The sequence below is a fragment of the Aplidium turbinatum genome, chromosome 1, assembly GCF_918807975.1.
Source record: "Aplidium turbinatum chromosome 1, kaAplTurb1.1, whole genome shotgun sequence".
In the NCBI taxonomy this organism is placed as follows: Eukaryota; Metazoa; Chordata; class Ascidiacea; order Aplousobranchia; family Polyclinidae; genus Aplidium; species Aplidium turbinatum.
Genome location: NC_137472.1, coordinates 12,893,848 through 12,907,861, shown reverse-complemented (window position 1 = coordinate 12,907,861; position 14,014 = coordinate 12,893,848). Strand labels below are relative to the sequence as shown.

At 36.8% G+C, this 14,014-nt stretch overlaps 2 protein-coding genes across 2 annotated transcripts; both read left to right on the top strand.

The window, feature by feature from the left end:
• Nucleotides 1-3,209: 3,209 nt before the first annotated feature.
• On the top strand, nt 3,210-5,191 carry LOC145775621 (uncharacterized). The gene has a single exon (XM_082586947.1). It carries the CDS (start codon nt 3,355-3,357, stop codon nt 3,820-3,822), a length of 468 nt encoding a protein of 155 aa, XP_082443073.1. The 5' UTR covers nt 3,210-3,354; the 3' UTR covers nt 3,823-5,191.
• Nucleotides 5,192-5,217: 26 nt separating this feature from the next.
• On the top strand, nt 5,218-12,041 carry LOC145775611 (transmembrane protein 41A-like). Its single transcript, XM_082586936.1, has 2 exons — nt 5,218-5,958; nt 11,613-12,041. The coding sequence occupies exon 1, from the start codon at nt 5,218-5,220 to the stop codon at nt 5,947-5,949; it is 732 nt and encodes a 243-aa protein (XP_082443062.1). The 3' UTR covers nt 5,950-5,958; nt 11,613-12,041.
• The last annotated feature ends 1,973 nt before the right edge of the window (nt 12,042-14,014 follow it).

The window sequence follows — 14,014 nt, the reverse complement described above, 5'->3', positions numbered from 1 at the left end:
CATTTTCTACACCTCTGCTTTGTTTGTCATATATTGTTCCTTCGTTGTGAAAAATGGTCAAAAATAAAAACAAACTGAACTGAAATCTATCTACTCCATTCACTCACTTTAGCTTTGGTTGGATTCGTATTTTTGCAAACCAAATTGATCTTGGGCGCCCCTAAACGGATATCATTTCTTTGAACGCAATACAAATTTCAAACTGAAACTGCCTTTGTTTGTTAATAAAGTTGGCTATTTTTAACCTAAATGTCACAATGGTGAGCAGTTGCCGAGTAACAACTTTGCTTCATTGAAAATATTTTATTTCATTTGCAGTTATTATTGAGCTAGTATAGCCTAACAGCAGTGAGGCGATTGAACTTTTTGTAGACTTTTGAAGACAACGACAGAGAATTGCATTCGATCGTTCAAAAATAACTTTTTTTGTGCTGTAGTCATCCGGATTGCCTAAAAGCTGTACAGCCCCTTTCAGTTTGTTTTTATTTATGACCATCAACGAAAAACAATATAAGGCAAACATAGCAGAGGTCTAGAAAAAGGTATGTCCGCCCCGATAGCTCAGTTGGTTAGCGCGTGGCTTTGTGAACAAAGAAGCTTCAAGATCAAGCGGCGCTGGTTCGACTCTAGGGGTGTGCGCTTGAGCAACGCATGCTAACGACTGCTGTCCATTTCGCGGCACCTAATGGATGGAATAATTCCCCAGCAAACAACACTTCAGCAATCGGAAATTTCATTCTGTCAATCTGAGTAACTGGCCCTGCGTCAGAGGCCTCTACTATGCGAAACTACAAGTAGGCCTAATAACCTATCAAGGCTTTGTCAGTCCGAGGATAAACATTCAAAATCAACCTAAACAAGGTAGAAGCGACAAAACGCGGACGTTATAACGTGCTTGATGATACCGAAACAAGATAATCAGTTCAAAATATCATGACACGATCGCAACACCAATCAATTACCGGTAGCTAATTTGGGCGCTTCGTCGACTTCACGGCTTTTTTATTTGCAAAAGTAACCCAATCTAGTTCAAGCTCATTACAAGACACTAAAAAAACGTGCAGCGTCGATGAAGTCATTCTCGCGCAGCGCATTCATTGACACAAGAAGGGGCGTCTTTAAATTGCGCAAACCGGTCAAGGCGCAAACTATTCAACGAAAACAGACAATTTAGGATTAGGAAAAAGTTATTGCCATGACAAGGGCGGCAATTGATTAGTAGACCGTATGGTCGCCCTGTCAATTAGGGAACTTTGTGCAGACGATAAATACAGCTTAGTCTAACCCAGGGGTTCCCAACCTGAGGGCCATGGCTCCCTAGTGGGCCATCCCTCAGTCTAATTCAACACTATATAACAAAAGAAATAAATTAAAATTTAATAAAACCATTATAAATTAACTGCAAATAGCCTATATAATAATAGCTAATTAATGTACTAACTATATATCATGTTTATTGTGTGTTGTATTTATATCATTTTATCATTCTAACTACCGGTTACTGTATAAACAATTTTTTTAATTAAAATGACGTTTCTTGATTTTTTCACAAGGTTGAAAAAAAAGGGGGGCCATTGATTTTTCAAAATTTTGAACTACTGTATCGCATTATGTTGTGTTGTGTCGTATTGCACCCTTCACTATGCCCTGTTGTGTTCTAACTGTGCTAAATAGATATTATAATAATGACTGTCGCTAAAAGACCATAGATGTTGTAAAGCGACATAAAACAAACCATAACAATCAATCTTGTGCATAGAGATATAACGTTAACATCAGCCTGAAAGAGTTTTTAGATTTGTTTGATTATGAAAAAATACAGTGGTACAAGTTTAAGGTGAATCTTGTTTATTCTCAATAGCTTTTTCTGCAAATTTTAATTTTCAGTTTGGCAGGTGGCAGCAACAAGGTTGCCAGATGTCTGCTTAACAGGAGAGTGCTCTAGATTGCAAGCAATTAACCTAATGATCATTGTTCTCATTTGTAGGAAGTTTGTTTGCAGATTGGAAATTTTATGCCTACTTAGGGACAAATTTAAGGAATTTGCATGGCTTGTGCTGAGATCTTTTAAAATACAAGTGATTTTGTAAATCTTGGCAATGTGGTTTACTGTGATGTGTGGGATATATGCCCTGGTTGAGACTTTTCAGTCATTTGTCTGAAATGACTTGAAAAAATTCGGTGACTTTTTATATATTTCGGTCATTTTTTCTGATGAAAATATTTCTTTTCAAGTACGGTAGCTGATACAAACCAAAATTTGCACTTCCTGACTAGCTACAACGTTAAGTTTCGCTGAAAACCGTTGTTTTTTTTTCGGAAATTTTGACTGAAACGACTAAATTTTTTTTGGACATTTTGCTAAAAAATTGGTCAATGACCAAAAAAAAAACCCAGGATATGCCACACAATGTTTTGTGTGGTTGTGGTCTGTAAGTTATATAGCTATGCATGATTCATTGATTGCTTTCCGGCATTGAAAAGCCAGCGTTGAAAAGCCATTTTCCGGCGTTGAAAAGCCATAATTACTGCATTGTTATTAAAACCTACTGCATAAATTTGTCTTATGTGTGATTAAGCATTTCTGACATTTAAACAAGGAAGTGGCTGTTTTTACACAATGAGGTGTTGCCAGAGTTAGGATTAAAGTTAGGAAGGGTTAAGGTAAGGGCTAGAGTTAGGAATAAGTTTAGGGTTTTGATCTTTGCCCAAGACTAAAAAAATTTCCAAATACAAGTTTTTGTTTTCAACAGCTTTAAACTTTGCTCAAATTAGGGCAGAATTCCTTATCTGGCAACACTATTGAGGCTATTCTTACAGTATATAGTGTAAATATAGCCACAGCCTTTAAACAATGTTACTGTAACATTACACCTAGTTGCTACTTGCTAGTTCTTTTTGTTGTTGCAAATTTGGAGAAATTTGAACAATTGAACATAGTAGAGTGGTACGTTTGTATTTGTGAGTACACTGCCAATGCTATTAACCCCTGCACAAGGCCTACAGATGTAAGCTATCAATAACTACAAACTATCAATTGTCTGGTAGGGCATTTTGTTTGTAATATTTTCCGCAAATGACCATATATTTAGCTGATATTTTGTTTAATCCTAGACTTTGGTAGCCTATAAACTATGTTCTCTTAAGATAGTCGCAAAAAAGTAATTTGCTGGCTGGTTATGTAATTGCCACAGTGTAAACAGTTGCAGTTTTCAGCCAATAGCCTAGGTTACTTGTTTAATTTTAATGCAGTTTAGCGAAAAACTTCTTTTCACTTAATGTGAGAACCATGTTTTAATACAGTTTTTCAAACTCACTTGTAGTTTTTATGAGGTTTATGCTTATCTTTAAAAAATGAATAAAATTTCTTCAGTCAGAAAGGCAGTCAGTCAGTTTGTGTCGAAAACAATGAAAGTTAGTCCTGAAAAAACATATATAGGAAAGGATTTGGATGGAAACTCTTACTATGAAATTCGCCCACAAAAATACTTCTTAGGTCTCAAAGGTACAAGAAAAGACCAAGAAGTACGTATGATGTTGAGACCTGGTGACAGTAGCGCAATTGAAGCAAAACATGTGAAAAATAAAGTTACAAAAGAATGGGACGCTTGGCTGAAGAGGATTCGCACCGACCCTCCTAAACTTGATGAGCTAATGCGCAACATGACTGCACTGAAACGAGGCACCGCTCATGCTTCATCTCAAACAAATGAGATGGTTAAAAAGAATGTAGAATTAGGCAAAGAAAGTAAAAAACAAACAAAGAAAATTGATAAGATTGAATCTGAGAAGATTGAAGAGTGGTCCACTGAGAAGAAGTAGCTTATATATATAAACTCTTATAGTTTTTTATTTTAAAGCTATAACTTGAATAACTTTTTTATACTGTCAGTGTAACATTGCACTTTGTTTTTTTCTATATTTATTTACAGATATATAAAGAGAACAACTAAAATTCTGACAGTGTTATTGCCAGAAGTACAATTAACTACTCATTTCTTTGGGAAGCTTGATGCTTAAACTGTTAGCATGATTTTATTTTGAGTACCGGTACTGGCATTGTGGCATAGTTCTCTTAACCATTCATCTGAACTTTGAATTCCCTAATGAAACATAAAGTAAACAAATGAAAGACAATTTTACCACAAAGTATTGGGAATTTATTGTACAAGAACAATGGCTCCAATTAGCTAGAAATAAGTCTGGGTTTTGGTTGAAGATAAATTTATATAACCGCAATTATATACGGCAACTGATGAAATGTGTAAAACTTGTTGTCAATTTATGTTAAAATGACAGTATATATTCATATTGCAATTTTAATTTTAAAATTTAAATTAACTAAATTCGTGCTCAAGATTTTCTATGAATGATAAACAGCGCTGGACTTATCTCTGTTTTTTTTTGTTAATAGCTTTTTGGTCTTGTAAGTTTTAAAGCCTAGCTTCAAAGTAATTAATTTTTTTTCAAACCTTAGTGACTTAAAACCGTGCATGTTTCGTGTATTTTTTTATTAACATTTAAAGAATAATGTTTTTATAGTCACATGTCATTGCTAAGAACAAACGCTATGTCTTCTATTTTTTTTCAACACAAATCTGAAAACTAGCAGCTAATAACAGTTGTGTCAACATCAACTTTACCAGCAATGCTTGCTAAAATTAGTTTTAGTGCATGTGTAGTGTTTTGTACTGAAAGTAAGGGTTTATTTTAATAAGCATGATTTGACAATGTGTTTTTACTCCTTTGAATTTTTCTAACAATTCATGTATATACTCATACTGTATATAATCTTGCTCAGTAATTTAAAGGCATAATCGCCCAGTAACCCACCCTGATGTAACCCTTGAAGAAAAACTTGTGAAAGCTGTCTGCTTAGCCTAAACTATCATTATTAAATGCATAGAAAAATGCAAAATTTTAATTAAAATGAATCATCAATACACAAAAGAGTACATCCTGCTACCATTCTTCAATGTTAATTTATGTTGCATTAGATTTTTCTGTTGTGGTATTTAATGTGTTAGCACTGTTCAATGTTCATTAATGTTCTGTTGATTTATTTCCAAAACTTTTTTGTGACATGTCTTCTAATTAACTACATCTCTAATATATAAGTGTTTATTTCATTATATTTTATATATATAATTATATATACTTTATAGTACTTATGTAATGCGATATATATATATTGCAGGTTTCTTGTAATCACTGTAAATGGCTGTATATAGATCTATAATAGGTGTGGCATCTTGTTTTGGAGTTTTTACACTGTGGTTGTATTTCTTAACAAGGCAGTTTGAAAAATATAGCTCTGAAATACATTTTCCAAAAGACTTTAAAGACTTGAAAAATGTCTCTTCTGCTCTGAAAGAAATTCAAAAAGATCACTATGGATTGGTAATGTTATGGTTTTGCTCAGCATACTTGTACAAGCAAACTTTTGCTATTCCTGGCTCTGTTTTCACAAACATATTAGCAGGTGCAATCTTTGGAACAACATCTGCTTTACCTTTGGTATGTTTTTTGTCTGCCTCTGGTGCCACATGCTGCTTTTTGCTTTCAAAGTTTTTCGGACGTCAATTAGTGTTGCAAAAATTTCCAGACCGAATTTTGGCAATGCAACAGAAAGTAAATGAAAACGAGAGTAGCTTGTTTTACTTTCTTCTCTCTGCTCGGCTTTTTCCTGCCAGTCCAAATTGGTTTTTGAATCTTTCTTCACCAATTATTGGTGTTCCCATATTCCCGTTTTATTTCTCTGTTTTACTGGGGCTCATTCCTTACAATTTCATCTGCGTTCATACTGGTGAAGTCCTTTCTTCATTATCATCAATGGCTGATGTGTTTTCGTATTCCACATTTTTCGGAATGTTGTTGATTGCTGCTGTTGCAATGCTTCCTGGAATTATACTACGAAGAAGGAGGAACGTTGAACATGAAAAAGTTTAAAGAAATTAGGTGAACCTTCATTGACAAAGAATTTTAATTATGCCAATTATCTTCCTGCCTGTGATAAACATGTTTATTTATTTAAGGTCGTTCACATTTCTCGCTGAAAAAGTATTATCCTTACCTTCTGGGTTCTCAACTTAACTTTTGAGCCCAATACCTTGAAGGAATGTTTCTACTTTGATACCATAAATTTATCTAAACCCAACTATGGGCCCAGACACTTGGCGGTACACGACAACTGGGCGAGACAAAGTGGGTGATGCCACCTTGGGCGAGACCAGGTGGGCGACGAGTCAAGTGAGCGACGGCCAAGGTGGGCGACGAGACAAGTGGGCGACGGCCAAACTGGGCGACGGCCAAAGTGGGCGACGTGCCAAGTGGACGACGGCCAAAGTGGGCGACGGCAGCGAAAGTTTAGCCGGTCGGAACGGTGGTGACATATATAATTAATGTAGTTGCTTTGTGGCGTCACGGTTTATCGTGAAGCTTAAGAGAATAAAGTCATATTTTCTGTTTTAGATCATAAAATATGACTTTTTATTTTTACTTTAAAATGCAATGATTGAACCCTAGTAACTTCCTAAATGCAGTTCAAACAGCTCCTGTAGACATTGAAATTTGATAATTTGTGGAAGAGAGGGGATGGGAGTTTCACGAAGCATGCTGTAATAGCGCTTGCTGTTTGATGTTAATTTGCATTGTGACATCATCTTGACACATTATTTTGCAACACACAAACCAGTTTCTGAATATTTTAAACGCTTGCGTTAGGTCACTAGGTCAGCCAGTGCTGAGATCTTAACTACTAAGTAGCTGGACAGATGTAATTGAAAGTCTTTTATAATTTATTTAGTTGCTTTGCGGCGTCACGGTTTATCGTGAAGCTTAAGAAAATAAAGTCATATTTTCTGTTTTAGATCATAAAATATGACTTTACATTTTTACTTTAAAATACAATGATTGAACCCTAGTAACTTCGTAAATGTAGTTCAAACAGCTCCTGTAGACATTGAACTTTGATAATTTGTTGGAGGCAATGAGAGTTCTCACGCTGAAGCTGAGTTTCACGAAGCATTGGAAGCAACATTTTCATTATTTTTTGTAGCCTAGTAATAGCCGTTGCTGTTTGATGTTAATTTGCATTGTGACATCATCTTGACACATTATTTTGCAACACACAAACCAGTCTCTGAATATTATAAACACTTGCGTTAGGTCACTAGGTCCAGCCAGTGCTGAGATCTTAACTACTAAGTAGCTGGTTACGTCTACGTGCATTAGACATTTGAATTTTGGCAGTGATTTTCAAGCGAAACCGAAGTTTTTAGTTAGTTGTTCGAGTGTGTTATTGTTCAAAATAGGCCTACATGTAAAAACTTACATACGAATCATCAACTACGGAGATTAGCATAAATTTGATGCTCTAAAAATAAAGTCATATTTTTCTATTTTTAGGTCATAAAAAAATTGCCCTAGTGAATAGTAATGACTTATTAACGTAACAATGACTGTTGACTTAACAAAGCAGACCAACAAACAATTTTTCAAAAGTTGTTTAGATTTTTCATTGCATTATTTTATATTGATTCAACGTCTTTGTTTGCAGTACAACGTTTAAACATAAGATTATGGTCTGGGATTACAGACATTTGTCTTTGTTTTGATCGCATGCGTCTGTCCCACAATCATTCGATTGGTGACCTATATATATGTAGGCCACGACATTCTGAAGAAGGTGCTCACAAATTGAAATACTTCCTATAAAACATGCAAGGCAAGTCGTAGTTGTCATCACAATCGAAAGCGTCTTTCGAGTTTCGAACGATACTCAGCTACAGGTTACTTTGACAAACAAGTCAGAAAAATACTTCGGTACGAACTGTCAACTGATATTTTTTAATCCGAATGTTCTAGTCCAGTGGTTCTTAACCTGGGCGCTACCGCCCCCTAGTGGGCGCTGTTAACTTTTAGAGGGGCGGAAATATTCAGGGGGCGCTACATTCAGAAGGTGTAACGATATTTTCCTCACTGCAAATTTGCTTTAGTAGTTCTGCTGGGGGTACGAGAATCCACCGAGGATGAGGAGCTATATACAGTATAGAGATTGTGTTTAACAAGGGAAGTAGTGATTCTCTCTCAGAGCATTCTATGTTGGCCTATACAGCACAATGCACAACACCATCCGACAAGCGTGGACGTCGGATGGTGTTGTGCATGGCCTTTGTTGTTGATAATGGGCATTGTTTCCCTTTCCTTGTAGTAAGTAAATGGCATTTTGTGGTCAGCTTTTGGCAGGGACAGCGGGCAGGCAGTGCAAGCAAACCATAAGGACTGGTCATAATAATAGTCAATCAATAATGGTTATTAGTGTAACTCTTACTAACTACTAAAAAATCAGCAGAGATGTGCCTTAAGACTTTTAAGTTAAGAGCCTTAAGGCACATCTGTGCTGATTTTTTAGTATTAAAACTAACATCGGCTTAAACTAGTTTTTTCTTACTAACTAATTACTACTGGCTGTAGGCTAGCCTTATAGTCTTGGAAGAAAATGTCATTAGTAGGCTACAGCCCTTATATTATGGTGGGCGCCAGACAATGGAAATCTCTGAAAAGGGGCGCTGGGGAAAAAAAGGTTAAGAACCACTGTTCTAGTCTAAACGCTGCGTAGCCGTATCAGCAGTTTACGGAACACATTGTGACTGACTGACAGTTCTTACTAGGGCCATTTTTTATGACCTAAAAATTGAAAAATATGACTTTATCTTTAGAGCATCAAATTTATGCTAATCTCCGTAGTTAATGATTCGTATGTAAGTTTTTACATGTAGGCCTATTTTGAACAATAACACACTCGAACAACTAACAAAAAACTTCGGTTTCGCTTGAAAGTCACTACAAAAATTGAAATGTCTAATCGATTGTGATGACAACTACGACTTGCCTTGCATGTTTTATACGAAGTATTCAGGTCATTTCAATTTGTGAGCACGCTTCTCCAGAATGTCGTGGCCTACATATATATAGGTCACCAATCGAATGATTGTGGGACAGACGCATGCGATCAAAACAAAGACAAATGTCTGTAATCCCAGACCATAATCTTATGTTTAAACGTTGTACTGCAAACAAAGACGTTGAATCAATATAAAATAATGCAATGAAAAATCTAAACAACTTTTAAAAAATTGTTTGTTGGTCTGCTTTGTTAAGTCAACAGTCATTGTTACGTTAATAAGTCATTACTATTCACTAGGGCAATTTTTTTATGACCTAAAAATTGAAAAATATGACTTTATCTTTAGAGCATCAAGTTTATGCTAATCTCCGTAGTTGATGATTCGTATGTAAGTTTTTACATGTAGGCCTATTTTGAACAATAACACACTCGAACAACTAACAAAAAACTTCGGTTTCGCTTGAAAATCACTGCCAAAATTCAAATGTCTAATGCACGTAACCAGCTACTTAGTAGTTAAGATCTCAGCACTGGCTGACCTAGTGACCTAACGCAAGTGTTTATAATATTCAGAGACTGGTTTGTGTGTTGCAAAATAATGTGTCAAGATGATGTCACAATGCAAATTTACATCGTGAAACTCCCATCGCCTCTCTTCCACAAATTATCAAGTTTCAATGTCTACAGGAGCTGTTTGAACTGCATTTAGGAAGTTACTAGGGTTCAATCATTGCATTTTAAAGTAAAAATAAAAAGTCATATTTTATGATCTAAAACATAAAATATGACTTTATTCTCTTAAGCTTCATGATAAATCGTGACGCCACAAAGTAACTACATAAATTATATATGTCACCACCGTTCCGACCGGCTAAACTTTCGCTGCCGTCGCCCACTTTGGCCGTCGTCCACTTGACACGTCGCCCACTTTGGCCGTCGCCCAGTTTGGCCGTCGCCCACTTGGCTCGTCGCCCACCTTGGCCGTCGCCCACTTGACTCGTCGCCCACCTGGTCTCGCCCAAGGTGGCATCGCCCACTTTGTCTCGCCCAGTTGTCGTGTACCGGACACTTGGTTCCTCACAATGCCAGTGTATGTCGGACTTATGATTTCCCATGTCTTTTATGCACTGCAGTTAATTTGTGTGAATACAGCATAAGCTCTCTTTGACTATGAAAAAATAGAACCGTTTTACTGTCAACTGAATGGCTTTAGTGCAATATACGGTTATTTATTGTGGAGTATAAATTATGCCTAACGGAGAAGAAAGAAATTCACCTGGTTGGATTCGTTTCCAAACCTTGAAGCATATCCAAATCAGACTGTATTATACATTTTTTTAATGTAAAAGTGGTCGATAGCCTAATTTCTTTATGTGAAAATTATGACACGAAGTTGGTATTGTGCGAGAGCATATCTTGATTGTGTGGTTAAGAAGATTGTTTTTTATAATTACGAATCATTGGTTTGTGATGACGTCTAAAGCGCAAATTTTTACGGGAATTATTCACACTGTCTCTGCGTGATCAAACAAAATAACAATCGTTAATTGGTCGAATCAACTGTTATTGTTGATGATTGTAGCCTTTCTTAGCCAATAAACTCCAAGTCTGGTTATTTCCCTCTTTAGAACACTTCGATATAAAATCGTCATGCAAACAAATGCAGTGCCTATGATTTGAATACTTCCCCATTAAAATCATACACTACCTATTCCTTACGCCCATGAACAATCTTTCATTGTACCCTAACCCTCGTCATGAGGAAAGAACATGATAATGCTGTGCTTGTGAAACGGTTTTGCTTCTGACTCCGTTTGTGCGGTCTAGAGTCAAATTAATTTTTGTGCGACGGGAGTACACAGTTGGAAAAACTCAGAAATGACAAGCTTGAGTTATTGATGTTTTTGTTCTACTGTATGTAGTTGTACATTGTACAACGCACTCCGGACTTGTTTTTTAACCAGAAAACCGACCTTGTTATAAACTGGCGCTCAAGCATTTATTAGAACATTCTTTTCCCCGTATATATGTTGTCTTTTGCTTGCGCTACGCAAAATCGAAATATAGATTATCTCAATTTTGTTTGTTTTACTGTTTCTGACATATCCACAACAATCTGCAATATGCGCTATATCAGCAATCTTAGTCCCTTATGGACGGGAAAATATGTCCAAACTTTTAATGCGTGGAAAGAGTTTGCCACGTCGGCAGTGTTTCATATCCCTTTTTGCCACAATCTAGATACTATGATTAGTTCACAAGATTTCTTTCCTTGAGTTGATTATCTCCCTCAGTATGTTGATTTGTAGTATTTGTGGAAAGCTATTCTTAAACACAGAAGCGCAGCTATGTTTAAAGTTTACCTCTACAACGCAAAAGAAAATGCAAGCTTTTTAACATACTTATTTTCCAGTCAGTAAAATTTTCCATTTATACTTCTCTCGTGTTGTCGCTATATATCAGGCACCCATCGGTTAGCCACTGCCTGGAGTTATCATCAATGGATACTCGACCTTCCATAGCATGAAATAGCCTGTACAGTGGGCAATTCTTGATTGTGTGGGCTGCCGTCTGCATTTCACCATACTCACATGTAGCACTCTTTGCCAAGCCCCAACGCAACCGTAACGTGCAACACCAGTAAGTAAACGGTTACACCTTGAGGAGGCAAGTCTAAAGAGGCCATGACCCAACTTGTTTTTAGATGGAGATTTGAATACTTGACGAAGTGAAGATGTGTGACCATTGTTCACACCACACCTCATGGCACCAATACATCTTTCCAACTTCTAGCCACGGTGAAGCAATGAGACAACTTTTGCTGACTGGGCTATGATCATTTCAGTTTATATGATCACTATGTTTCACATTGATTCAACGTAGAAAGAACTAGTTTTGTTCGCAGATTTTATACTTTATAATTGCTTTAAATCTTCAAGCTGTATTTTTTCCTGTGAATTTCTCCTGCAATAGTCCAATTTTTTTAGCTTTGCTGTGATTTTTTTATCTCATTTGCTTTCATTACGATTACATCAACTAGTATCGAACCGATAGTAAATTATTTATTTGCAAAAACTGTCGTTATAGTTTGTTGTTGAAAAAATTCTCGAGAAAATAAATGCAACAAAAAGTACTTTTTGTTTTGTAGTCAAAGGATGGGATGGCGTAGCGTGTAAGGCGCTCGCTTTCCAGTCATGCAATCCTGATTGGTAGCCACTTTAACAAGTCGAAATTCCGCCACTGAAAATGACTAGAATGAAACCGCCAACCAATCATAAGCTACGGTTTCAGTGACGTAAAAAATGGCGAAAAGAAGATGATAGAAAGCAAATTAAGTGACGGATTTTTTGTCAACTGGTTGGCTTAGGGGTTAGGGCTGGAAAGTAGTCATCTCATTGACGCGGGTTCGATTCCCACCACTGCTATTGCTCTTTTTCTTCTGTAATTACCAAATAAAGTTCAAAACAAGCATCAATTCTCTGGATGAGTGCTAGAAGGGTCACAATTGGACGGTAGCCTCTTATAACATGTTCTGATTGGTTGGCGGTTGCATTGTAGTCGTTCGCAGTGGCAGAATTTCGACTTGTTAAAGTGGCTACCATCCTGATTCGACTCCCGGCTAAAGCTGGTTGTTGAAAAACACCGCTCACCTCTACCCAGGGACATGGTGTAATGAATTGGGTGGGCGTAATTGCTGAAGTAAAAGCGGCCGAGGGACAGGAACTGGCCACCCTACTCTCGTTAGTGCCAAAGGCTTAGTATAATGAGAACCTTATCTCGCGGTGCTTGGATCAAGTATGGGACTAATCTTTTACCCAAAGAATAAGCATTTTAGGTCTTTTTAAATATCACATGACGTTCTTAGGGACTGGTAAGAACCAAGACAACGTGAGTTTGGAGGTGAAGAAATGAAACGGAATATGACGTTTGTACATCCTCTTTGTTAAAACTGGTCGTGGACGAAAGAGTGTTAATTGGAAGAAAAACATTAATTGACTCGCAGCATCATCTTGGCTTTTGCTGCTGATATATACAATAGCCTACTGGCCTGTGATCCTGAATGTTCAATTTTGTTTTTCATTGCTGGCTCAAACATGTAAAAAATGACAAAGTAAACTCACGAAATACTTTCATTAAATGTTAATGAAATAATGAAGTTCTATTTAGAAATTGCAGAAGTTTTAGAAATTCTTAAATTTTAGAAAACCACGATCTAAATCTCTTTAGTTACCGTAGTAATAAATGCCCGGTTAGCCTGTGTTGCATGCAATGATTGCAATTAATCTCTTAGAAGTGCTGATTTAAGCTATTTGTCGCCTTGAAGACGAAATAAAGAGCATCGTGTAATATCTCATGAAGGAAAAGTTTTCTATAATTAATATTGCAGCGCTTAATTTTCAGAATTGTTTGAGCCGCAGATTTACGCTGAATGTTCAAACGATTAAAACATTTTGTTGACATTCAACAGTTCGCCGTTGCCCTTTTGAGGAGTGAAAAATACTGAAATAATGTTCGTCACTTTTTACTGGCAACTAAAGAACAAAAATATCTGATAACGATGCTATTTCGCGAGTTGCTATGAAATAGCAATCATGCGGCGCTTGGTCGACTCTCGGGGTGTGCGCTTGAGCAACGCATGTCAGGACTGCTCTCCATTCAGCGGCACCTAGCGAATGGAATAATTCCCCGGCAACAACACTTTCAGCAATCGAAAAACTTCACTCTGCCAATCTCGGTAACCAGCCCTGCGTCAAAATCCTCTACAAGTATGCGAAACTTCCATGAATAACCTTTCAAGGCTTTGTCAGTCCGAGGATAAAGATTCAAAACAAACCAAGCAATGATTTTATTCTGTTAATTACTTTCGCTAGGTGGCAGTAAAGAAATAAAAGCTGCAATTTATTAAAACTTTTCTGCAAACGATGAATTGAAAAAGAGTGATTGGGAAGAAAAATATCGGATAGGCTACATGGGCTGATATTGCTGAAGTTCTCAGTTCAATCAGAAATTGAAGCTGGTTAACCGAATATAGGTGCACTAGGCCTATGTCATCTTTCACCGTTGAATTCTGTCGTTTATATCTAATTAACAATACCAACCTCAGAC